The sequence below is a fragment of the Saccopteryx leptura genome, chromosome 2 (genome assembly GCF_036850995.1).
Source record: "Saccopteryx leptura isolate mSacLep1 chromosome 2, mSacLep1_pri_phased_curated, whole genome shotgun sequence".
Lineage (NCBI taxonomy): Eukaryota > Metazoa > Chordata > Mammalia > Chiroptera > Emballonuridae > Saccopteryx > Saccopteryx leptura.
The window spans coordinates 44,228,862-44,255,284 of NC_089504.1; the positions used below are offsets into that span (position 1 = coordinate 44,228,862).

Below are 26,423 nucleotides of genomic sequence, written 5' to 3' on the forward strand. Positions count from 1 at the left end.
TACTGAGGTCCTATGGAAGGTTTTGTTTGCGGCTAGGGGATATGCTGAAACTAACAAAAGTTGAAGTAGATAGATATATGGTCCAATGCTTCTTTCAGTTTTTAAGTTGTTTGACAAATATAGTACTTTGAAATAATATTCTTCTTTTTTTTTTTTGATAGAGGGACTGAGAGGGACAGACAGACAGGAAGGGAGAGAGATGAGAAGCATCAATTCTTCATTGCAGCTTCTTAGTTGTTTAGTGATTGCTTTCTCATATGTGCCTTGACTGGGGGCTACAGTAGAGCGAGTGACCCCTTGCTCAAGCCAGCAACCCTTCACTCAAGCTGGATGAGCCCACGCTCAAGCCGGCAACCTCAGGGTTTCGAACCTGGGTCCTCTGCATCCCGGTTCGATGCTCTGTTCACTGCATCATCACCTGGTCAGGCCCTTGAAATAATATTAAAATATATGTGTGTATGTAGAGGAAGTAGGTTGGGGACTGGGTGAAAAATATAAAGGGATTGAGAAATACAGATTGGTAGTTACAGCATAGTCACAAGAATGTAAAGTATAGCATAGGGAATGTAGTGTGGTGAGAGATGGGTAGTGGAAATATCGGGGATCACTTTGTGAATTATGATTGTCTAACCACTATGCTGTGCAGCTAATACTAATACAAAAGTATATTGAATGTAAACTGTAATTGTTAAAATTTTAATGTACAATTTTTTTATATCAAGGATCATACCTTTTATCCCTTCCAGATAAACTTTTTTTAGTGATTTAATACTTTGCCAAATATGTTGAAAAGGTTTAGGGCAGTGGTTCTCAGAGTGTGCACTAGGGCACACTGGTGTGCCCTAGAAGATTTCCAGATATGCCCTATGGTATTCCAGAGAAATATGTGCCTGTTGGGGATCAGAAAACCAACAGGGTATTTGGAGTTTAGATTTTTGGAGGACAGAGGTGTGGTGAATTGACTGAAAGTAAGCAGTCTGCCCCACCTCACTTGCCTGATTAGGTTACAAAAGGCTGTTAAGCTGTGGTGCTGGATTGTTTACACTACCCCCCATGTTCCCTGGAAAGAAAGATGATATCTATGGTGGGGGTTTTCTGCACTCAACACAGTTAAGAGTAAAAAGAGAGGAATTCTTCAATGTACTGATGAGGAAATGAGAGTTTGCCTTTCAGATATATGCCCAAACATTGAAGAAATCTCTAGGACACATCAGGCTTATGTTTCTCATAAACACAAGAATGAAAAAACTTAACACATTCACTCCGGGACCTGCTGAATTTACTAAATCTTACTAAGAATGTCTCTCTCTCTATAAAAAATTAACTTTTTTTTTGTTGTTTTTTTTTTAACCCCTCTTTTTTATGAATTCTAAAAAGCATAACTCAAAAAATGTAACAAAAATGTTTTTTAATGTCAGAATAAATTTAATTTTGTAGTTTTTATTTTGTTTAATTACCATAAAGCACGCTTGGGCTTTTTTTTTTTTTTTTTTTTTGCATTTTTCTGAAGCTGGAAACAGGGAGACAGTCAGACTCCTGCATGCGCCGACCAGGATCCACCCGGCATGCCCACCAGGGGGCGATGCTCTGCCCATCTTGGGGCGTTGCTCTGCCACAATCAGAGCCATTCTCGTGCCTGAGGCAGAGGCCACAGAGCCATCCTCAGCGCCCAGGCCAACTTTGCTCCAATGGAGCCTTGGCTGCGGGAGGGGAAGAGAGAGACAGGAAGGAGAGGGGGAGGGGTGGAGAAGCAGATGGGCGCCTCTCCTGTGTGCCCTGGCCGGGAATCAAACCCGGGACTCCTGCACGCCAGGCTGACACTCTACCACTTAGCCAACCGGCCAGGGCCTATATTTTTTTCTTTAATATTTGACTTAATTATTATAACATATTTCTCAGAAATTTGTATATAATACACCTACAATTATTTGTAGTGTTTTAAATGTGCCCCGATTTCAAAAAGTTTGAGAACCACTGGTTTAGGGCATGGCATGAATTCACATTTGCTTTGTAAAAAAATGTATGCTGCTCTTTTTTTTTTCCTTTTTTGTTTTTGTGGCAAAGACAGAGAGTCAGAGAGGGACAGACAGATAGGAAGGGAGAGAGATGAGAAACATCAATTTTTTGTTGCGTCTCCTTAGTTCATTGATTGATTGCTCATATGTGCCTTGACCCGGGGGGCTACAGCAGACTGAGTGACCCCTTGCTCGATCCAGGGACCTTGGACTCAAGCTGGTGAGCTTTGCTCAAACCAGATGAGCCCGTGCTCAAGCTGGCGACTTCGGGGTCTCAAACCTGGGTCCTCCACATCCCAGTCTGACGCTCTATCCACTGTGCCACTGCCTGGTCAGCTGTGTGCTGCTTTTTCTAAAGTTATCTTAGGCTGCAGGTGTCTCTTGGTTTAGGCAGCTGAGTTTTAAATGGCAGAATTATAAACACAAACAACCTAGAAAGATTAGGATGAAATTATTTAGTGTTCAGACCCATGAAAGCAATTGTTGAGGTGTAAATCTCTCCCCAAGTCTTTCATGTTATAGGCAAATTACAGCCTAGAGAGGCTTTTAGTTAATTTGTCTGATGCGATACATCTCCCTAATCCCTTCATTTCTAGTTTCATTCTCGCCCCCTCTTATCAGTTAACTTCATTTACTCAATATATTAAGCTCTTCTTTTTGCTGCCTGTTCTTATATTAAGTCTGCCCCGTGTGTAAAAGCCACAGAATCTTACTGCCACCCATTCTTTTGCTCTTCTCAGCTATCTTTGAAAAAGGCATTTTGTGCTGTTTCCCTTTCACTAAGTTTGCTGTGCCCTATTTTTTGCCCCCATCACTTGACTGGAAAATTCCCCTTTAAAGGTCACTGTTGACTTCTCAGCTTGCCAAATTTAGTGGATACTTTAGATTTTAAATCAGTTTCTTTTAATGCTTACCAGTCTCCTTGAAATTTTCTTCCTTTGACTTCTGATACTCTTTCCCCCTAGTTAGTTTTTTGACCATTTCTTCTTTTAATTTTTTTTCTTGAAAATAATTTTTTAAAAAATTACAGTTTATATTCAGCATTATTTTGTATTAGCTTCAGTTGTACAGCATAGTGGTTAGCCAGTCTTAAGTTAGAGTGTTCCCTGGATACCACCATTTTCTTTTTGTCTCAGTGTATGTCTCATCTTCCTATTTCCTGTGGTTTTGCTCCTTAGAATTCTGCCTTGTCTTTCTTTTCTGATTTTACTTTATTTTCCCTAAGTGACACAATTCTAATTGTATATATATCCTGTCAAATCTGTACCTCAGCCCACATCATTTTCAAACTCCGTGTCTTACATTCAACTGTTACCTGATGTTCTCTTAAGTACTTTAGCTTGTATGTGACCCCTCAGAAAGCAAAGGAAAACAATACAAATGCAACACTCATCATGTTGCCCCTCAAACCACTACCTTTTCCTCTACCAAATCTCGAGCCATAAACTTCTCTTTCTGACCCCATGCTATTATTGCTACCTTCTTGATGCAGGTCCTCAACATTTTTAAATCTAATATTTGCTGTGGGTCTTTTCCACAGTGTTATTAGGATAACATCTTTTTATTTATTTTTTTAAATTTTTATTTATTTTTTACAGAGACAGAGAGTGAGTCAGAGAGAGGGATAGACAGGGACAGACAGACAGGAATGGAGAGAGATGAGAAGCATCAATCATTAGTTTTTCATTGCGCGCTGCAACACCTTAGTTGTTCATTGATTGCCTTCTCAAACGTGCCTTGACTGCGGGCCTTCAGCAGACTGAGTAACCCCTTGCTGGAGCCAGTGATCTTGGGTTCAAGCTGGTGGGATTTTGCTCAAACCGGATGAGCCCACGCTCAAGCTGGCGAGCTTGGGGTCTCGAACCTGGGTCCTCTGCATCCCAGTCTGACGCTCTATCCACTGCGCCACCGCCTGGTCAGGCAGGATAAGAACATCTTAAGTGGCTGTTCTGCTTTACTTTATCTACCTCTTCATTTTCATTTCTTTCTTTTATACATATTTTATTTGTGGATTTTAGAGAGTGTAGAGAGAGAGACAGAAAGGTGGGCAGGGGGAGCAGTGGGAAGCATCAACTCATCAACTCGTAGTTGCTTCTCATGTGCTTTGAACGGGCAAGGCTGGGGTTTCGAACCAGCACCGTCAGCATTCCAGATGACACTTTATCCACTGTGCCACCACAGGTCAGGCCATTTTAATTTCTTGCTACATCTCAATAGTTAAATTAGTCAGGATAGGCTACCCTGTGGTAATAAGATAATCCCAAACTCAGTAGCTTTTTACCAAAGCAAAGCTTAATTTCTTGCTCAGAGCTTTCTTTCATGCTTTTCACTGGTCAATGAAGCCCTCATCTCTAGTCTTCAGGGACTCAAGCTAACGGAATTCTGCCATCATATAGCTGCACTACTTGGAACATGGCAGAGACACATAGTGTCTCCAGGTGGACCTTAGATGTTCCGGCCAAAGTGACACCCATCATTTCTTGTAGTCCTTTGGCCATAATTAGTCACATGAGTTGGTCAAACCGCAAAAGAAATATAAGGCTAAATGTAGAGTGTTTAGTGAGCACTGCAATCTGCTATTCCATTTACACTGAATTTTTTGCTAATACATCAGTATTAATATTTATCTCTATACCTTTTGTGTATAATGTTTTTTGTGCCTAGTATTAAATCTTCTGCCAGTGTTTTTCACTTCTCTTTGCCAACTTATTCATTCTCCGTACTCATTGTCATCTTGTGGGAAAGCAACCATCCCACTTAGGCAGATATTACCATAATATCCTGTGTCTGTCTCTATTGAAATACTTACTCTGCATTTGTTATTCTTCTCTGTCTTTCTCAGTAGATTGAGTCCTGAAGGTAGTTCTTGTGTCTTTCGTGTCATCTTATTCCCTGGGATATATAGAAAGAGCTCAGTAAGTAAGGAATGAATGCATTTGGTTGGTAATGTAATTTTACAAAGTTAACATGTTATGATAAGTACTTACTGTCCTCTTCAATCTATTAGTTTTCTCTATGATTTCATTTCTTTGTATGTCCTTGTTTTTTCTCTCCTTGATTGGCAGCAGCTCTGCTCTATCCACAATTTATAGGTGAATTGCTAAACTTAAACTAGTCTTCACAAAGATTGTTAGAATATAATCTAGTGCATATTTTTCATTTCTTTCTTTAGCTGGTATATTCTAGGGTGTTTTTCTGACACCAACAAATTTTTCAAGTGCACACAAGTATCCAGTAGTTTAATTCTGATCCTACCTACCTGAAGGTAGTTCAGATCCTGCTAGTTAAAGGGCTTTGTCTCCAAGATGGCTCCTACCTTTGATAATAGTCCAAGTTCCAGACCACCTCTACTTTTTTCTAACCAGTGTGCTATAAACTGAAGATTCCCACAACCCATCCTCAGATTTGATTTGCTAGAATGGCTTACAGAACTCAGGAAGACCCTTCACTTATGTTTACCAATTTATTTTAAATGATACAACTCAGAATTATACAAATGGAAAAGAAGCAGAGGGCAGATTATGTATAGGGGTTAGAGAGGGTGAAGAGCTTCCATGCCCTCTTCGGGCATCTCACTCAAATAGTATCTAGATGTCTTCACCCAACCCAGAGGCTCTCTAAATCTCATTGCTCAGGAGTTTTTATAGAGCTCAAACTCTAGTCCTTTCTCCCGTTGAAATTGGTGGCAATAGGAATTTTTCAGCTTCATTTTAATAAGGAACCAATATTGTTTATGTGGTCTGTTGTTTACCAAAATGTCAGTTATGTAGCATATGACTATATTTTTGTATTTGAAATACATATTTGATGGTTTTATTACTTTAAATGTGTTTATGAAAGTAGTAGGAAGCCTTTTTTTGATTTAATATTTTTTTTGTAATAGACTTGATTCAGTTAATATTTTTGCCTCTTCATGTTTTAGCAGTCTTGTTACTGATAAAATATCTGACTTATTTATGTGTTCTTTTTCCTTTATCTTAGGTGGCCTTGGAGGACTTGCAGGTCTGAGTAGCTTGGGTTTGAATACTACCAACTTCTCTGAACTACAAAGCCAGATGCAGCGGCAACTTATGTCCAATCCTGAAATGATGGTCCAAATCATGGAGAATCCCTTTGTCCAGAGCATGCTTTCAAATCCTGACCTGATGAGGCAGTTAATTATGGCCAATCCACAAATGCAGCAGTTGATACAGAGAAATCCAGAAATTAGTCATATGCTGAATAATCCAGATATTATGAGACAAGTATGTGGAATATTCTTTCAGTCCATTTAGCTAGAATATATTTATATATATTTGATTGTCCAGTTTTCTATGCCTAAATAGTTGGTCCTTATATATGGCCAAAGTAAAAAAGGAGATCCTAATCTTTGCTCAGAAAAACTCAATAAAGCACTAATTTGGACTATTTGAACTTTGAATTTTTCACTGTATTTTAAAGATCTTTGTAAACACTTATTCTGCAAATTTAAGACATAAAGAGTGCATTTTGTGATGGTTTGGATGGACCTGGAGATTATTATGCTAAATGAAATAAACCAGGCAGAGAAAGACAAATATCATATGATCTCACTTATATATGTGAAATCTAATGAACACAGTAAAGTGAGGAATGGGATAGAGGCAGAGAGGCAGGGTCACAGGAGCTGTCAGAGGGAAGGGGGATGAGGGGATGGGATCAGAGAAGGTGAAGGGATTAGTGAAAATATGTATACATAACATATAGATACAGATAACAGGACAGCAAATCCCAAAGGGAAGGGGGGAGGGAGCAAAAGGGGGGATATTGGGGGACAAGGGGGTGGAGGTTAGGAAATTATATTGAGTGTGACACTTGAATCCATGTTAACACAATAAATTAAAATTAATAAAAAATTAAAAAAAAGAAAGAGTCTAGGCCAGGAGATGGGCATTCACTTATAATAAAGTTCTTCTTTCTTTAATTATTTGAATAGTAGCTTGCTTTTTGAGGTAAAATCCAGTAGAAATTATTTAAAATAAATTTCTGATTTAAATATGAAGACTGATAATTCATAGATTTAGAAAACTTTATAAAATTAGCTGTACCAGTTAATAACTAAAGTAATTCATGTGTGCTTTAATTTTTTTTTTTCCATTCCTCCCGTGAATCTTCTTCTTAGACATTGGAACTTGCCAGGAATCCAGCAATGATGCAGGAAATGATGAGAAACCAGGACCGAGCCTTGAGTAACCTGGAAAGCATTCCAGGGGGATACAATGCTTTACGGCGTATGTACACAGATATTCAGGAACCAATGCTGAGTGCTGCACAAGAGCAGGTGATAACACTGGCCCCGGGCTCAGGCCAAGGGGTATCCCCTGTGTTAACACACGTGTTTGATTGAGCGCCACCTTTATATGGGGAATGCAATTTTCATTAAAACGTTTCGTATCTGTTATTTGAAACAAAAGCTTATTCTTTATGTCTTTTTTGTCTTTTATTACAGTTTGGTGGCAATCCATTTGCTTCCTTAGTGAGCAATACATCCTCAGGTGAAGGTAATCAACCTTCCCGTACAGAAAATAGAGATCCATTACCTAATCCATGGGCTCCACAGACTTCCCAGAATTCATCAGCTTCCAGTGGCACCACCAACACTGTGGGGGGAACAGGTGGTAGTACTGCCAGTGGCACTGCTGGGCAGACTTCTGCTGCACAAAGTGGGGGGCCTGGAGTAGGAGGTATGTTCATAACAACTGATACTTCTTTGTTGTCCTCACTTTATTTCAGTAATAACTTTTCTGAATGCTGTTATTATTTGTGCCTTTTGTGTGTGTGTGTTAAAAGTAGCTTTTGTGAACTACCTTTACATGTTATATAAGTTTGTTTTTAAAGAAAGCTCTGAAAATGTAATGATTAGTTATATGCATTATATAGTAAGGAGGGTTACTGGGGATTTCCAGAGGCAGTTTTGTGTTTTAGCATTCTCATAAGATGGTTTTGAGAGAAGTAGGTAGTTGGTTGTCTCATTTCAGTATAAGGAAAAGTGAAGTGCACAGGGAATACAGTTACCTATGTACTCATAACTAGAGCATGTTTCCTGGCTTTAGTCTGGTTTTGTATTCTGTATCTGTAGACTCTCAAACTCTAGTTCTGAGATCGGCACTAAACTAGCATCAGAGCATCTGCCAGGTTTTTAAAAAATCATATCCCAGATCCTAACCTCATTCCTCATGGATCAGAGTCTTCCAAACTAGGGATGAAATCTGTATTTGTATACAGCTGCTGAAGAATATAACGTGTGAACAGGTTAGGAATTTACTTTTGTTTATTTAAGAAATTTTTATTGATTTGAGAGAGAGAAGCATCAATTTGTTGTTCCACTTATTCATGCATTCATTGGTTGATTCCTTTTTTTTTCTGAAGTTGGAAACGGGGAGGCAGTCAGACAGACTCCCGCATGCGCCCGACCGGGATCCACCCGGCATACCCACCAGGGGGGCGATGCTCTGCCCATCTGGGGTGTTGCTCTGTTGCAACCAGGGCCATTCTAGCGCCTGAGGCAGAGGCTATGGAGCCATCCTCAGCTCCCGGGCCAACTTTGCTCCAATGGAGCCTTGGCTGTGGGAGGGGAAGAGGGAGAGGGGGAGGGGTGGAGAAGCAGATGGGCGCCTCTCCTGTGTGCCCTGGCTGGGAATCGAACCCGGGACTCCTGCACGCCAGGCCGGCACTCTACCATGGAGCCAACTGGCCAGGGCAGTTGATTCTTGTTATATTCCCTGTTGGGGGATCAGAGCTGCAACATGGCCATATCAGAATGACGCCCTAACCAACTGAGCTACTCAGCAAGGGCTTGATCAGTTTTTTTGTAGGGTAGACTCAATAAATGGATGTCCTTTTCTCTACTATTCAGATATTTACATGGGAAGATTAGGTCTAACATCAGTAGCCAGAGTGATGGTTTTAGTCCTAATACTTGGCATGTAAATGTGAAGAAATGAAAACATGGGACCACTTCCCTAAGGTGAGAGGGACTAGATATATTTTAAATGTGGAAATTTTTATTTTATTTATTTATTTTTTTGTGGGAGAGACAGAGTCAGAGAGAGGGACAGATAGGGACAGACAGCCAGGAAGGGAGAGGGATGAGAAACATCAATTTTTTGTTGCAGTTCCTTAGTTGTTCGTTGATTGATTTCTCATATGTGCCTTGACCGGGGCTACAGCAGACCAAGTGACCCCTTGCTCGAGCCACCGACCTTGGGCTCAAGCTGGTGAGCCTTGCTCAAACCAGATGAGCCAGTGCTCAAGCTGGCGAGGTCGGGGTCTCGAACCTGGGTCTTCCGCATCCCAGTCCAATGCTCTATCCACTGCGCTACCACCTGGTCAGGCGGGACTGGATATATTTTTTAAAAATTGTTTTTTTTCCATTGATTTTAGTGAAGAGACAGGAAGGGGAGAAACAGGAACATCAAAAGGAGAGAAAGACAGGAACATCAGCCTGTTTCTGTATGTGCCCTGACTGGGGATTGAACTGGCAACCTCTGTGCTTTGGGATGGTGCTCTAAACAACTGAATTGTCTGACTAGAGTGGGACTAGATATACAGTGTGTCCGTAAAGTCATAGTGCACTTTTGCCCCATCACAGGAAAGCAACAAAAGACGATAGAAATGTGAAATCTGCACCAAATAAAAGGAAAACCCTCCCAGTTTCTGTAGGATGATGTGGCAGCATGTGTGCATGTGCAGATGATGATGTAACACCGTGTATACAGCGGAGCAGCCCATGGCCATGGCAGTCGAGATGTGGACGGTACAGAGGAAAGTTCAGTGCCGACGCTGTACCACTGAGCCAACCGGCCAGGGCCAGTTGGTTGCTTTTCATGTGTGCCCTGACTGGGAATCAAACCGGGATGTCAGCAGGCTGGGCCAATGCCCTATCCACTAAGCCAGCCGGCCAGGGCCAGATGAAGAATTTTTAAAGATTCATTACTAATAGAAGAAATTACAATAGAGAGAGTATTTGGTAGTCACAGTGGGTGGTACACTTTCATAGAATACATGAGATTTTGGGGTATAATACAGGCTTTAGAAAAATTGAAGTACCGTATTTCTCCATGTATAAGACACCCTTTGAAAAATTTTTTTTTCTTTTTTTCTTTTTTTTCTTTTTGTACTTTTCTGAAGCTGGAAACGGGGAGAGACAGTCAGACAGACTCCCACATGCGCCCGACCGGGATCCACCCGGCACGCCCACCAGGGGCGACACTCTGCCCACCAGGGGGCAATGCTCTGCCCCTCCGGGGCGTCGCTCTACCGCGACCAGAGCCACTCTAGCGCCTGGGGCAGAGGCCAAGGAGCCATCCCCAGCGCCCGGGCCATCTTTGCTCCAATGGAGCCTTGGCAGCAGGAGGGGAAGAGAGAGAAAGAGAGGAAGGAAGGGGTGGGGGTGGAGAAGCAAATGAGCGCTTCTCCTATGTGCCCTGGCCGGGAATCGAACCCGGGTCCCCCACACGCCAGGCCACGCTCTACCGCTGAGCCAACTGGCCAGGGCTGAAAAATTTAGAGTGAAAACTGGGTGCCTCTTATACAGTGGTTGTAGATTTTTTTACTTGCATTTCCTGCTCTTTTGCGCTTGTTGAAGGCATTGATTCATCTTCAAGACACAGATGAAGACAAGCTAATGGATGGGAGTTTGTATTTTTCCGAAGTTAAAAGCAGGGAGGCAATTGACAGACTCCCACATTCGCCCAACTGGGATCCACCTGGCATGCCCACCAGGAGGCGATGCTCTGTCCATCTGGGGCGTTTCTCCATTGCGGCTGGGGCCATTCTAGTGCCTGAGGTGGAGGCCATGGAGGCATCCTCAGTTCCCGGGCCAACTTTGCTCCAGTGGAGCCTTCCTTGGCTGTGGGAGGGGAAGAGAGAGGTAGAGAGGAAGGAGAGGGGGATGGCCTGACTGGGAATGAACCCCGGACTTCCACACGCCAGACTGATACTCTACCACTGAGCCAACTGGCCAGGGCCTGGACAGGAGTTTTGACAGTGATGAGGAGTTGTATGAATTTTATGATGAGTAAAACTTGAGTTTAATAACTTCATGTAATACGTTTTTTCCCCCCAAATTAAAGTGCGTCTTATACATGGGGAAATACAGTAATAACCATTTTTATTTGTTTATTTTTTTACAGAGACAAAGAGTGAGTCAGGGAGAGGGATAGGGACGGACAGACAGGAACGGAGAGAGATGAGAAGCATTAATCATTAGTTTTTCGTTGCACATTGAGACACCTTAGTTGTTCATTGATTGCTTTATCATATGTGCCTTGACTGCGGGCCTTCAGCAGACCGAGTAACCCCTTGCTAGAGCCAGCGACCTTGGGTTCAAGCTGGTGGGCTTTTTGCTCTAACCAGATGAGCCCGTGCTCAAGCTGGCGACCTCAGGGTTCGAACCTGGGTCCTCTGCATCCCAGTCTGACGCTCTATCCACTGCGCCACCGCCTGGTCAGGCATAATAACCATTTAAAAAAATTGACATAACATTAGTTTCAGGTGTGCATTGTAATGACTCTTATGTATTATAAAATGATTGTCACAATACATCTAGTTAATACCTAAAGTAATACTGGTTTATTTATTTTTTACAGAGACAGAGAGAGTCAGAGTGAGAGACAGACAGACAGGAACAGAGAGATGAGAAACAGCAATCATCAGTTTTTCGTTGCGCATTGCGACACTTTAGTTGTTCATTTATTGCTTTCTCATATGTGCCTTGACCATGGGGCTACAGCAGACCAAGTAACCTTTGCTCGAGCCAGCAACCTTAGGTCTAAAGCTGATGAGCTCTGCTCAAAGCAGATGAGTCCGTGCTCAAGCTGGCAACCCCGGGGTCTCGAACCTGGGACCTCCGCATCCCAGTCCAACGCTCTATGCACTGTGCCACTGCCTGGTCAGGCCACAAGTGTTTTATTTATTTACTTATTTTGGTATTTTTCCGAAGCTGGAAATGGGGAGGCAGACATACTTCCGCATGCGCCGGACTGGGATCCACCCGGCATGCCCACCAGGGGGCGTTGCTCTTTTGCAACCAGAGCCATTCTAGTGCCTGAGGCAGAGGCCATGGAGCCATCCTCAGTGCCTGGGCCAACTTTGCTCCAGTGGAGCCCTGGCTACGGGGAGGGGAAGAGAGAGACAGAGAGGAAGGAGAGGGGAAAGGGTGGAGAAGCAGATAGGCGCTTCTCCTGTGTGCCCTGGCTGGGAATTGAACCCAGGACTCCTGCACGCTAGGCCAACACTCTACCACTGAGCCAACCAGCCATGGCAGAAGTGTTTTAAATGATGGAATTAAAAATATAATTGAGCCCTGGCCGGTTGGCTCAGCGGTAGAGCGTCGGCCTAGTGTGCGGAGGACCCGGGTTCGATTCCCGGCCAGGGCACATAGGAGAAGCGCCCATTTGCTTCTCCACCCCTCCCCCGCGCTTTCCTCTCTGTCTCTCTCTTCCCCTCCCGCAGCCAAGGCTCCATTGGAGCAAAGATGGCCCGGGCGCTGGGCATGGCTCTGTGGCCTCTGCCTCAGGCGCTAGAGTGGCTCTGGTCGCAATATGGCGACGCCCAGGATGGGCAGAGCATCGCCCCCTGGGGGGCAGAGCACCGCCCCTGGTGGGTGTGCCGGGTGGATCCCGGTCGGGCGCATGCGGGAGTCTGTCTGACTGTCTCTCCCTGTTTCCAGCTTCAGAAAAATGAAAAAAAAGAAAAAAAAAATATATAATTGAGCATAATATTTTTTGATACATATTTACAAATGATATGAATGGAATTCTTTTTTAGAGATGATATTTTGCTTACTTGTCATTCACGCAGTTCCGTTATCAAAATCAGTTGCAAATGTTCATCTACTAATACTGATACATAACGTGATATTACTTCATTCTTCTGGTGTCATAGAAGATTAGTTTCAGGATGCTCTGAATACCAAAATTTGTAGATGCTCATGTCCTTTCTATGAAATGGTATATTATTTGCATATTTACATATAGGGCATCTCTGCTCATCACTTCATTTGTGTTTATTTAGCATAGCACTTGGTGTGTGACAATTCAAGTTTTGAGGTTAGGACTCTGGGATTTTTTTTCTAAATATTTTCAATTTGTGGTTGCTTGAATCTGCAGATAAAATACTCTCAGATATGGAGGGCTGACTGTATTCATTCTAAAAGCAAATGATTTTAATAACATTTATCAGTTGGAAAGCATTTGTAAGTTTCTGTTAGATTTTATTCTTTTCTTTTAGCATGTCACTGCAGATTAATCCTTTCCAGTTGAAGGTTAGGTGGTAGTGCCTTAATTACAAGTAAATGAATTTTGAAATAGTGGAAGTCTTCACACTTGTGCTGAGGTCCAAAATATGCTACTGGAAGGGTAATAAGACCTCAAAAATATATCTACTGCAAGTTTGTGGGGATAGAGACCTTGTTTTAACTTGACAGTACAAGAATGTATAAAGCATCTTGACATTGCTTAGGGTTTGGACAATTTTAGTTGTTGAAATGACTACCACAGTATGAGTTTTGCATGTAAGTTCTGTTTTGCTTTGTAATTTTGGGTTGAATTAATTGAGAAACATTATCAAATCTTTAGTAAAAGGTGAATTCCAAAGTCATGTGGTCTTTCATACTAGTGACTGGATGGTTCAGAAATATTTTAGTCTTAGCCCTGAGCTAAAAAAACAATTGCACTAAAACTTTGCTAAGTCACCAGTCTGCTGTGTAAGTCAGGATATTTCTGACATAAAGTCATGACATTGACTATTGCTTAGTAGTTCACAAAAGTGAATGATGTCCACCATTGATACTCGTATTGGTTGAATTACATGATAGTTCAAAGTATTTTTGAGGCCCTGGCTAGGTAGCCTAGTTGGTTAGAGCATAATCCTGATATCCCAAGGTTATGGGTTTGATCCCCAGTCAGGGTACCTACAAGAGTCAACCAATTATGGCATGAATAAGTGGATCAACAAATTGATGTTCTTTCTCTGTCTCCCTTTCTCTCTAAAAATCAGTAAAAAATTTTCATATTACCTGCCAATGAATAAGACATGCATAAGCTGGTTTTTACAAAATAGGTATGGATGTAAAAGTACAGCCTTAGGGGCCTGACCTGTGGTGGCGCAGAGGACAAGGCATTGACCTGGAACACTGAGGTTGCCGGTTTGAAACCCTGGGCTTGCCTGGTCAATGCACATATGGGAGTTGATGTTTCCTGCTCCTCCCCTTTTCTCTTCCTTCTCTCTCCTCTCTCCTCTCTAAACTGAATACATAAAATCTTAAAAAAAAAAAAAAATACAGCCTTAGGGAAACAGTAATATTTTAATAATTGTGTATTATGTTAAAATATGTAAAGCCTAATCTCTGGAGTGTACACCTGAAACTAATATAATGTATGTTAACTGCAATTGAAAAATAAGAAGTAATTTAACTTAAAAAAAAGACGTGAATAACCTTATATTTAAATGCATTATATTTTTATAAGCTTTGTATGTTTATCCAACTAATTCTTTCACTCTACTTTTTTTTTTGGTGAGAGGAGTGGAGGCAGAGAGACACCCACATGCGCTCCGATGGGGATCTACCTGGCAAGCTCACTAGGGGGTGATGGTCTGCCCATTTAGGGCATTGCTTTGTTGCTCAGCAACCAAGCTCTTAGAGCCTGAAGCGGAGGCCATGGAACCATTCTCAGCATGCGGGGCCAACAAAGTCCAATTGAGCCATGGCTGCAGGATAGAGAGAGAGAGGGAGAGGGAGAGGCAAGAGAGGGAGGGATGGAGAAGCAGATGAGCGTTTGTCCTCTGTGCTGTGACCAGGAATCGAACCTGGGACATCCACATGCTGGGCGGATGCTCTACTACTGAGCCAACTGGCCAGGGCCCTTTACATGTTCTTTTATCATTATCAGCAGTAGCACATTTTAGCAGATTCTATTTCAGGTTATACTAAACTAGTATTTTCTCAACTTTATGTTTGAAATAGTTTACCTATAGTTATTTCATGCAGACTGTTTATAGAGGATAACTTTTCAGTCCCTTCAAACTTGGCATTGACTCTTCAAATAAACAGGAATTGAGCAGTATCAGTAACAACTGTCATCATGAACTAAGGGAATACCACTCAAATTAATTCGCATTGTTTTTTTAAATTGAATATTTTTTTATTCTTTTTTTTTTTTTTTTTTTAGAAAGGAGAGAGAGGGAGAGAGGAGAGAGAGACAGGGGGGGGGGGGGGGGAAGGAGCAGAAAGCATCAACTCCCATATGTGCCTTGACCAGGCAAGCCCAGGGTTTTGAACCGGCAACCTCAGCATTTCCAGGTCGACGTTTTATCCACTGCGCCACCACAGGTCAGGCTTTAAATTGAATATTGATGTTGAGCCGAATGACCTTAACTCTTGAGATGCTATTCTCCCTGACAAGCCGATTTTAAACAAGTATATTTTCTTTGGACACATTTATTTGGCTACTGCAATAAAGGTTTAGTGAACTATGCTAATTAATCACGGTAGTACACTGCTTTCTTTGCTTGGCTAACATTGACTATTGGAAAGTTAACTTAGGGCGTAGCCTTATTTTTATATTTTATTTTTGTGAAGAACTTTGGCAGTGATGGGATATTGCATTTTAATTCTTACATTTTTCAATTGTAGCTTTCCTGTGAGTTGGGAATACATGATGAGTGCTTAGTGTAGCAATGTCAGTATACAAGCATGGGCAAAAGTTGGTTTACATAATACAGTAATTAATAAATAATATTCAATAATAACAAGAATTAACTCTTATGTACTCATGGCTGTAAACCTACTTTTGCCCACCCCTGTATTGTATTCTTTTAGTGTCACTGCATAATAAGTACAGTGTTTTGCCATCACATTTGATAAAATAACCCATACTCCACTAGGCCTTAAAGGCATGACATTTGTAGTCCAGTTCTCCCCTTTTCTTTTTTTTTCTTTTTTTTACAGAGACAGAGTCAGACAGAGGGATAGATAGGGACAGACAGACAGGAACGCAGAGAGATGAGATGAGAAGCATCAATCATCAGTTTTTTGTTGTGACACCTTAGTTGTTCATTGATTGCTTTATCATATGTATGTGCCTTGATCGTGGGCCTTAAGCAGACCGAGTAACCCCTTGCTCAAGCCAGTGACCTTGGGTCCAAGCCGGTGAGCTTTGCTTAAACCAGATGAGCCCGCACTCAAACTAGCGACCTCGGGTTCTCAAACCTGGGTCCTCTGCATCCCAGTTCGATGCTCTAACTACCTTGCCACTGCCTGGTCAGGCTCCCGCCCCTTTTTTTTTTTACAGAGACAGAGAGAGAGTCAGAGAGAGGAATAGACAGGGACAGACAGACAGGAACGGAGAGATGAGAAGCATCAATCGTTTGTTTCTCATTGCGCATTGCGACACCTTAGTTGTTCATTGATTGCTTTCTCATATGTGCCTTGACCGTGGGCCTTCAGCAGACCAAGTAACTCCTTGCTCGAGCCAGCGACCTTGGGCTCAACAAGCTGGTGAGCTTTTTTGCTCAAACCAGATGAGCCCATGCTTAAGCTGGTAACCTCAGGGTCTCAAACCTGGGTCTTTTGCATCCCAGTCCAACGCTCTATCCACTGTGCCTGTACCACCGCCTGGTCAGGCTCTCCTTTTCTTTTTGTTCTGACATGACTGCTATGCACTGAAATTAGAAAAAGAAAATAACAGCATGCTGCAGTGATTCCCATGGCATCAGGTATAACTGCGCCACTGATTGGGGGGGGAGGTACAATGAGCAATACTATGATGGTGTCAAACAGCCTCGGTCTTAAACCTCTGAATTCTGCTTTTGTAGTGCAAAAGTAGCCAAAGATAGTTAAAAAGTAAGCATGACTATATTTCAATAAAATGTTATTTACGGACACTTGAAGTTTGAATTTCATAAGTTTTTTTGCATTTCACAAAATATTTCTTTTCCCCTTCCCCCAGGGTTATCAATATATTTTAAATTTTTTATTTTTCAGTTACTGTTTACATTCAGTATAATTTTGTATTAGTTTCAGATGTACAGCATAATAGTTAGACAATCATAACACTTTGCAAAGTGTTCTTCATGCTGGTATTTCTAGTATCCACCAGGTACCATACATTGTTATTATTCAATACAATATTATTGACTATGTTCCCTATGCTGGATGTTTTATCCCTGTGACTATTTTGTAACTGCCAATTTGTACTTCTTAATTTCTTTACCTTTTCCACCCATTCCCTCAAATCCCCTCTCCTCTGGCAACCATCAGTCTGTTTTATGTATCAATGAGTCTGTTTCTGTCTTAATCATTTTATTTTTTACATTTAAAAAACTGATTTTAGAGAGATCAAGGGAGAGAGAAACATTGATTGTTGTTTCATTTATTTATGATTGGTTGATTCCTGTATGTGCCCCAACCAGGCATTGAACCCGCAACCTTGATGTATTAGGATGACAGTAATCAACTGAGCTACCTGTCCAGGTCTTTGTTTTGTTTTTTGAGATTCCACATGTAAGTGAAATCATATGGTGTTTGTCTTTCTCTGTTTTTTTTTTAAAAAACTTTTATTTTTATTTTTATTTTATTTTTTCTTTTTACAGAGACAGAGAGAGTCAAAGAGAGGGATAGATAGGGACAGACAGGAATGGAGAGAGATGAGAAGCATCAATCATCAGTTTTTCGTTGTGACACCTTAGTTGTTCATTGATTGCTTTCTCATATGTGCCCTGACCACGGGCCTTCAGCAGATCGAGTAACCCCTTGCTCAAGCCAGCAACCTTGGGGCCAAGCCGGTGAGCTTTTTTTTTTGCTCAAGCCAGATGAGCCTGCGCTCAAGCCGGCGACCTCGGGGTCTCGAACCTGGGTTCTCACATCCCAGTCCGACGCTCCATCCACTGCACCACCGCCTGGTCAGGCTGTCTTTTTCTGTCTTACTTGTTTCATTAGCTTAATATACTCAAGGTCCCTTCATGTTGTCCCAAATGGAAGGATTTCATTTTTACTATTTTTTTTATTCATTTTAGAGAGGGGGAGGAGAGAGAGAGAGAGAAAGAAAAAGAAAGAGAGAGAAGGGGAAAGAAAAAGAAAGAGAGAGAAGGGGGTAGCAGGAAGCATCAACTCCTGTATGTGCCTTGATGAGGCAAGCCCAGGGTTTTGAACCAGCGACCTTAGCGTTCCAGGTCAATGCTTTATCCACTGTGCTACCACAGATCAGGCCAGGATTTCATTCGTTTTTGTGGAATGTAATATTCCATTGTGTAAATATACTACCACTTTATCCATTCATTTATTGATGGGCCCTTAGATTTCTCCCATATCTTGGCTTTTGTAAATAGTGCTGCATTGAACATAGGGGTGCATCTATTCTTTCAAATTGGTGTTTTGGGTTTTTTCGGAGATATTCTAAGGTGGTATTGATGGTTCATAAGGCAGTTACATTTTTAATTTTATTTTTTCTTTTTACAGAGACAGAGAGTCAGAGAGAAGGATAGATAGGGACAGACAGATAGGAATGGAGAGAGATGAGAAGCATCAGTCATCAGTTTTTCGTTGTGACATCTTCGTTATTCATTGATTGCTTTCTCATATGTGCCTTGACTGTGGACCTTCAGCAGACCAAGTAACCCCTTGCTTGAGCCAGAGACCTTGGGTCCAAGCTGGTGAGCTTTGCTCAAACCAGATGAGCCCGTGCTCAAGCAGGCGACCTCGGAGGTCTCGAACCTGGGTCTTCCGCATCCTAGTCTGATGCTCTATCCACTGCGCCACTGCCCGGTCAGGCACATTTTTAATTTTTTGAGGATCTTCCCTACTGTTTTCCACAATGGCTTCACCAATCTACATTCCTACCAACAGTGCATAGGGGTTCCCTGTTCTCCATATCCTTTCCAACACTTGCAGTTTATTTTATTGATGATAGTCATCCTGACAGGTGTGGGATGATTTAACATTGTGGTTTTGATTTGCATTTCTTAAGAGTTTTCTTTTTTCTTTTTTTTTTGTATTTTTCTGAAGCTGGAAAAGGGGAGAGACTGTCAGACAGACTCCCGCATGCGCCCAACCGGGATCCACCCGGCACGCCCACCAGGGGCGATGCTCTGCCCCTCCGGGGCGTCGCTTTGCCTCGACCAGAGCCATTCTAGCGCCTGGGGCAGAGGCCAAGGAGCCATCCCCAGCGCCTGGGCCATCTTTGCTCCAATGGAGCCTTGGCTGCGGGAGGGGAAGAGAGAGACAGAGAGGAAGGGGGGGGGGTGGAGAAGCAAATGGGCGCTTCTCCTATGTGCCCTGGCCCGGAATCGAACCCGGGTCCCCCACATGCCAGGCCAACGCTCTACCGCTGAGCCAACTGGCCAGGGCCTGCATTTCTCAGATTAGTGATGTTGAGCTTTTTTTCATATGTCTGTTGGCCATCTGTATGTCCTCTTTGGAGAAGTGTTTATTCAGATCCTTTGCACATTTTGAAAATTAGATTTGTTGTGTTTGGTGTTGAGTTATATATGTTCTTTATAAATTTTGGATATTAACTTATCAGATATATCAATGGTGATTATGTTCCATTCAGTGGATTGTCTTTTCATTTTGTTGATGTTTTCCTTTGCTGTGCAAAAGCCTTTTAGTTTGTTATAGTCTCTTGTTTCCCTTACTTGAGTCGGTATATCAGAAAAAATATTGCTACAAGAAATATCTGAGGTTTTACCGTCTATGTTTTCTTGTAGGAGATTGGGGTTTGAGTCTTACATTTAAGTCTTTAATATGTTTTGGTTTATCCTTGTGTATAGTGTAAGAAGGTGGTCTAGTTTTACTTATTTTTTGCATGTTTCTAATTTTTTTAAACACCATTTATTGATTAGAAATGTCTTTATCCCATTGTATGTTCTTACCTCCTTTGTCAAATATTAATTGACCATGTAGATGTGGACTTATTTTTGGGCTCTATTCTGTTCCATTGTTCTGTATGTCTGTTTTCATGCTAGTACCATGTCATTTTGATTGCTATAACTTTGTAGTGTGGTTTGGTGTCAGGTATTGAGATACCTCCAAATTTGTTATTTCTCAAGATTGCTGTGGCTATTTGAGAACTTTTGTGGTTTCATATAAATTTTTTGGATTATTCTTTTCTGTGAAATACACCATTGATATTTTGATAGGAACTATGTTGAAAAATAATTTATTTTCTTTAGTCATTTTAAAAAAATGTAAAAATTATATATAGCTTATAGACTCTATAGGAACTGGTTGTGGGCCCTATTTGCCCTGCAGGCTATGTTTTTCAACCTGTTTTTTAATATTCTTGGATTCTAGGACATGGGAGAAAGCTAAATTGAAACAACATGAAAAAAATTAGAAAAACAAACATTATTTAAAAACCCAGCCCTGGCTGTAGCTCAGTTGGTTAGAACAGAGGTTTTCAAGTACTGATCTGCCAGGAATTTTGTGTATGTCCTTAACCACCCTGATATTGTATGAAGATTATAGACCCTGGACTGGTGGTTGAAAAACACTGAGGGTAGAGCATCTTCCTAATACACCAATGTTGCAAGTTTGATCCCTGGATCAACTTTTATTTCTCTTTTAGAAATAAAATTTAGTTTTGAAAGTGATTAAGAACAGTGTTAATCAGTGAATGTATAAGGAATCAATCAGTGAATGTATAAATAAGTGGAACAAAAGACCAGTCTTTGTATCTCTTTCTTCCTTTCTCTTTCTCTATAAAAACTAAAACAAAACAACCCAGCAGAAGTATAGGAGCACTGAGATCTTGTTTCCCCATGTTTGTGGTCAGTTTGGCTCAAATAAACTCTTGCTAGGAAGATAACTGGGAAGACTCCAATGTTTTACGCCTAATAAGACGACATTGGATGGAATAAGAACATAAAGAAAATGAAAAAGCTAATGAGTTAATAAGTATACATGAGTTTAAGAATATATTTGAATTTGACTATATCTAGTCAGCAAGTGAAAATCTGGATATATATTGAACAAATTACTTAATTTTAAGAGAAGATTGAATTTATATAAATTTAGCTGTAGTGCTCAGTAAAAAGAAAACAAAAACAAGAAAAACTAGAGCTTATTGATAGCAAGCAGTTTGCATATTAACTAATTTAATAGGTACAACCACCCTATGAAGCAGATACTATTTATCTCACTTTATAGGTAGGAAAACTGAAGTATGAAGAGCCAAATAATTTGCCTAAAATTCCATAGATTAGATCTGAATCCAGGTAATCTGGCTCCAGACACTACACTTGGTTACTGTGTTCTCTGATCTCTGAAGTGTTAAATGTGTTTGCTGTTTCGATCAGTGAGTGCCAGTGAAAATGGAATGGTATTGTTTTGTTGGTGAAAAGGCTTCCTTCTTCATAATGTGAACATACTGAATGCTCAGTATGATTTTAATTAAGAGATCCTGGAGGAAAAGTTGGCTTAGACTTTATGGGATTTTTTAAATAGTAATTTTGACAATATCCAAGTTTTGCTTAAATTACTATAGAACTTAACCTTCCTATTAGATGTAATTCTGTGAATGCAGCCAGAGCCCTCCTTTACTGGTATATGTTGGGCATGTAGTTTTGGAGATCTTGGTTTTAAAATTCTTTATTAGTTCAATTGATAAGTAATACGTATACTTATCAGCAGTTGCTAAAATTATTCATACTGCTTTGAAAACTTTTTTACTTTTGTTTACATTATCTTTTTCTTGATACAATTATGTTTTAAAAAACTTTCAGCTAGTATGTTCAACACACCAGGAATGCAGAGCTTGTTGCAACAAATAACTGAAAACCCACAACTTATGCAAAACATGTTGTCCGCCCCCTACATGCGAAGCATGATGCAGTCACTAAGCCAGAACCCTGACCTTGCTGCGCAGGTGAGTTTGTAATTGTATTGAAAAGGACTGTGCACTGTGAACTGAAATAGCCTAATCAAATAATTGTGATTTTTGGCATAATTTGTGTTGTGTGCTATGTGCTACTTTCACAATAGAAAAGTAGGTAAACTGCAGCTCCACTTTTTTGGACAGTTTCTTTGCAGCTTCACCGCTGCCTTTCACTGGCTAGAAGTGCCAGTTTACTATATGTACATATAATATGTTCATTTAGGAGATGAATACAAAAGTTTTTGATTGCTTTCTCTTTTAGAAATAAAATTTAGTTTTGGAAGTGATTAAGAACAGTGTTAATACACTTGAAAGATTTTTATTAGATCACACAGATTCTGAGAAATAGCGATGTTCAAATATCTGTAATAAAATAGCCTGAAATTGTTTATTAAAGGCAGAGTGAGACTTATAGAACTGGTGTTCTCATTTATTCCATGTTATGGATCCCCCCCCCCCCCCGCCCAAGTTTTGTACACTGGTCCTTTATTCATTCATTTTCTAACTAAAGAGACCATAATGAAAAAAATTAGTGAATCTCTGCCTTAGTTAAATATTTATGATCACTTTGGGAGCTTTCCATCCTGAGAGATTTTGATAAAATGCATTGGATCTTGTTTTGTTTTGTTTTTTAACCCCCCAAGTCCCCTAAGTAATTCTGATGTATCTCTAGGTTAAGAACATTGGTTTTGGGCCCTGGCCGGTTGGCTAGCCAGGTGGATCCTGGTTGTTGGGGTGCATGTGGGAGTCTCTTTGCCTCCCTGCCTCTCATTAAAAAAAAAAAAAAGACATTGGTCTTGGAAAACCTTGGAAAATGTGAAATGAGCCTTGATCATTTGTAGTTTGGATTTGCTGTTTTTTAAAAATGGCTTTTGTAGTGTTAGGAATTTTGAAATAGTTTTCTTTATAATTTATTTTCATTTCTAAAACTTTGAAAGCTTTTAAAGACAATCACTTTCTTAGCATTATGTCAAATAAATTTATTTTTATTTCCTAAAGCCTGCAACCTTAAATGATTCAAGTATATTGCAGTTATCTTTGAGCTATAATCCTTAACAATAACTTCTGCCTTCTTAAAATTTGTAGAATTGAAAATAGAGAACATATTTTTATGTAAATTTTATATGCTCTTAGTTTTGTATATTGTAGGTACATTTTATTAAAGATTGTTTTACTCATGAAAATTATCAGAATGCATATATTAGTATTAAATGCCATGCTTTACTGTGATTATTGCACTTTTGTTTAAAAAATGTGGAATTATATCTGTAGAGTGATTGATCTTATTTGTATGTTTTTAAATGTATATTTGATTAATAATAATGAATGTACATCTTGCTTTAAAAATTTTACTTTAACAAGCACATTCCCAGCCATTTTTACTAACAATTCTACATTTATAAAGTGGCTTGAGCACTTTCCTGTAATGTATTTTACTTTAAAGCAAAATGTTGACAAAGAAGGTTAGAAATGAATGTCTTTTATTATAGTAGAAACATTTACACTGTACTCTGGTTATTAGTAGATTAAAGTTTGTAGTTCTCTATTCTGATTTTGATGTTTAGGTATTTTAAAAAAACCCGAGTATAAAAATTGTATTAATTTATAAACAGGTAAGTTAGGAGAAATATTCTAATCTAATGAGATATGATTTTCTGAGAAAGAATGAAAAATTTTAAGGTGAGATGCTTTTTCAAATAACATGAATTCTGGAAGATAAATGTGATAATTTCATTAATGTGTTTATAGTACAAATATGGTTTGCTACTTGAGGGCAAGGATCATTTTCCCCAACTTTGACTCTTCACTCTGGGCGAAAACTGATAGAAAATTTATCTTATTTAAAGCTATGAGAATTTACCAGTTTCTGGTTTTGCTGATTGTGTATTGTAATTTTATTTTCACATATCTAACATCATGTTAATATTGACCCTGGCTTTTAATTGTAATACCTGTTAGAAGGTTAGGGGGCATGGCACTTTTCTTATCGCTGGTGACAGTGTGGTTAAATCCAGAGGCTGATCTTGGTGTTCTCAAATGTATTTACATCTTTCAGGTCTTAAAACATTTTATTACTTTTCCCAGAGAGCTGTTGGTTGCTGGTCCTGGGCAGATTTTCACCTAGCAACTCCCATTTCTCTGGCAAGGTTGTTGCTGTTCTGTGGTGTTATTTTTCTGGACCTAATAATAGCTGCTTTTCTGGTAGGCAGGTAGATTCAGTGGTTCCAGATCTGGGTCTTCACTTGTGTGTTGAGGTGTCTAAGCAAGCCGAGTATAGTGTATGTATTGTTTATTTTGTCAGTGTAGCAGAAAATGTAACCTCATGAATGCCAGTTACTCCCATTTTTCTTTCAAGAGCAGATAGGTAGTCCCCTTTGCTTTTATTTTTTTAGGATATTGCATGTCATTATCATAATCACCATTCTCATTGAGAGAAGATGCTTTTTGTTTTTTTCTGGAGCTCACTCTCAGGACATTATCTTCCCTTCCTTTTTTATTCATGTTCTACCTTCCTCCCTTTTAAGTGCCAGGTTAGGTACTTGGGGGAAGGTAGACTATTAAAACAAGATACAGTACTTGTTTCTGATATTTCCAGTTAAAATTGTTTGAACACTTGCCCCATAGATGATGCTGAATAACCCCCTATTTGCTGGAAATCCTCAGCTTCAAGAACAAATGAGACAACAGCTCCCAACTTTCCTCCAACAAGTGAGTAAGAAAAGATGCTAGCTACCTTCGGTAATGATTTGCTTGAAAAAATATGATGATAATAAACATTTTTCATTGCTCTCTGGCTGATAGCAAAACATAGAATAGTCTGATAATGCTATCAATTTGCAGAGAATTTAGCTTGATCTTAACTGAGCCCCTTTTCACTGCTGACCTTTTGCTTATATTTCTTAAATTCCAAGAGAAGGACCATTTTGCGTTTGCTTTTGAGGATAGGATTTTGAACGCTTTGTTAATAAGATAAACCATTTCCTTTCACATTACTAACTTTGAAGTGCTTTACTGTGTCATGTTGTGCATTACGTACGGTTTAACTAATCTCCAGTAACAAGAAGGAGCTACCCTATCCTGTTTCACAGGTTTGGTTTCTAATGTTTTCATTTCTCCAAATGAGTACAATGCCTGTTTTTCAAGGGGCAGTGTTGTCATATCAGGAAGATTTTATTATTAAAAAGTACTTGAAATTGCTGTTGATTTCATTATTTTAAAAAGACAAAATAAGTCAGTCTTAGTGTTTTGAAGTCAGTCTTGGTAGTTCTAGAGCTTTTAAATATTACATAAATGAGTCTTAGGCCTGTAAACTGTTATCCAAGATTTGTTAGTGTTCTTGATCTATTATAATGACGTAAGCTATTGGTCAGTCAGTTGGTGTGTATTTGGAATTCGTGAAGCTGAACTCAGGACATATGTATTAACTTCAAATTTGGAAGTACTGTTTTAGAGTGTAGTTTACTGGTAAAATTGTTACATCAGCAACAGATAACAGTTGGTCAGGAGGAATATGTGGCTTTCACCATATTACCATGTTACTTACATTAACTGCATTTGGAGTTGTCTCATAGAAATAATACTTTCATCTTCTGTTGGAGAAAGAGAACAGGTGTGGCTTTCAGAGGAAATCTTAATTGTCTTTTATAATGAAAATTGGCTTTCATGATGGATTTGAGAGAGATCAAGTAACAATTTGCACACTAGGTTTGCTGTCAAAGAGGAGGTGTTTGTGTTTATTTTGGGAAAGAAATTATGGATTATTAGTGTCTAGCAGTAAGGGTTTATCTCCAGAAACAACAAAGGAAACATTTAACTTTTACCTTCACTGATTGTAACCCCCCCATAATCACTGGCTTGCTTTCTTCCTTAGATGCAGAATCCTGATACATTATCCGCGATGTCAAACCCTAGAGCAATGCAGGCCTTGTTGCAGATTCAGCAGGGTTTACAGACATTAGCAACGGAAGCCCCCGGCCTCATTCCAGGGTAGGCTTATTTGGGGAAGATGATGAAAGTACACAACAGTTACTTCTTCTCTTGGAGACTTTTAGACTTTTCATTTTGCCTTTTTTTATTGAGATTGATTTTAAGACAGAGCTTTCAAAGTTAAAAAAAAAATTGTCTATAAATGACAATTACAGAGTATAATTTAGTTAATATTATGTTAAAATGGGATTAATAATTACCAGCTAGCCTGGTCTGGCCTCTTGTTTTGCAGGAATTTGGGTATGTTACCAATTTGTGCTCTCCCTAGGTTTAATCCTGGCTTAGGGGCATTGGGAAGCACTGGAGGCTCTTCAGGAACCAATGGCTCTAGCTCTGCCCCTAGTGAAAACCCAAGTCCCACTGCAGGAACCACGGAACCTGGACACCAGCAGTTTATCCAACAAATGCTGCAGGCTCTTGTTGGAGTGAATCCTCAGGTAATAATTATTTTCTGCTCACATTTTGCACATTTTAATGTTAGAAATCCCCTCCCCTTCTCAAAAGACAAAGGAAAGAAAGTGGCAGTCCT

At 40.0% G+C, this 26,423-nt stretch overlaps 1 protein-coding gene and 1 non-coding gene across 3 annotated transcripts in view; both read left to right on the forward strand.

Moving 5' to 3' along the window:
* UBQLN1 (ubiquilin 1) overlaps positions 1-26,423 on the forward strand; it is a 67,863-nt gene that overhangs the window by 37,577 nt on the left and 3,863 nt on the right. Inside the window, exons 4-10 of one of the 2 annotated variants that reach the window (XM_066367906.1) lie at positions 5,997-6,259; positions 7,156-7,314; positions 7,483-7,717; positions 21,756-21,898; positions 24,533-24,616; positions 25,779-25,894; positions 26,163-26,331. In XM_066367906.1, coding sequence (XP_066224003.1) covers positions 5,997-6,259; positions 7,156-7,314; positions 7,483-7,717; positions 21,756-21,898; positions 24,533-24,616; positions 25,779-25,894; positions 26,163-26,331 — 1,169 coding nt within the window. The remainder of the gene's footprint in view (positions 1-5,996; positions 6,260-7,155; positions 7,315-7,482; positions 7,718-21,755; positions 21,899-24,532; positions 24,617-25,778; positions 25,895-26,162; positions 26,332-26,423) is intronic. The other variant, XM_066367907.1, reaches the window with a different exon arrangement.
* On the forward strand, positions 12,337-12,412 carry TRNAT-AGU (transfer RNA threonine (anticodon AGU)). Its single transcript has one exon. It is a non-coding gene; the product is annotated as a tRNA-Thr (tRNA).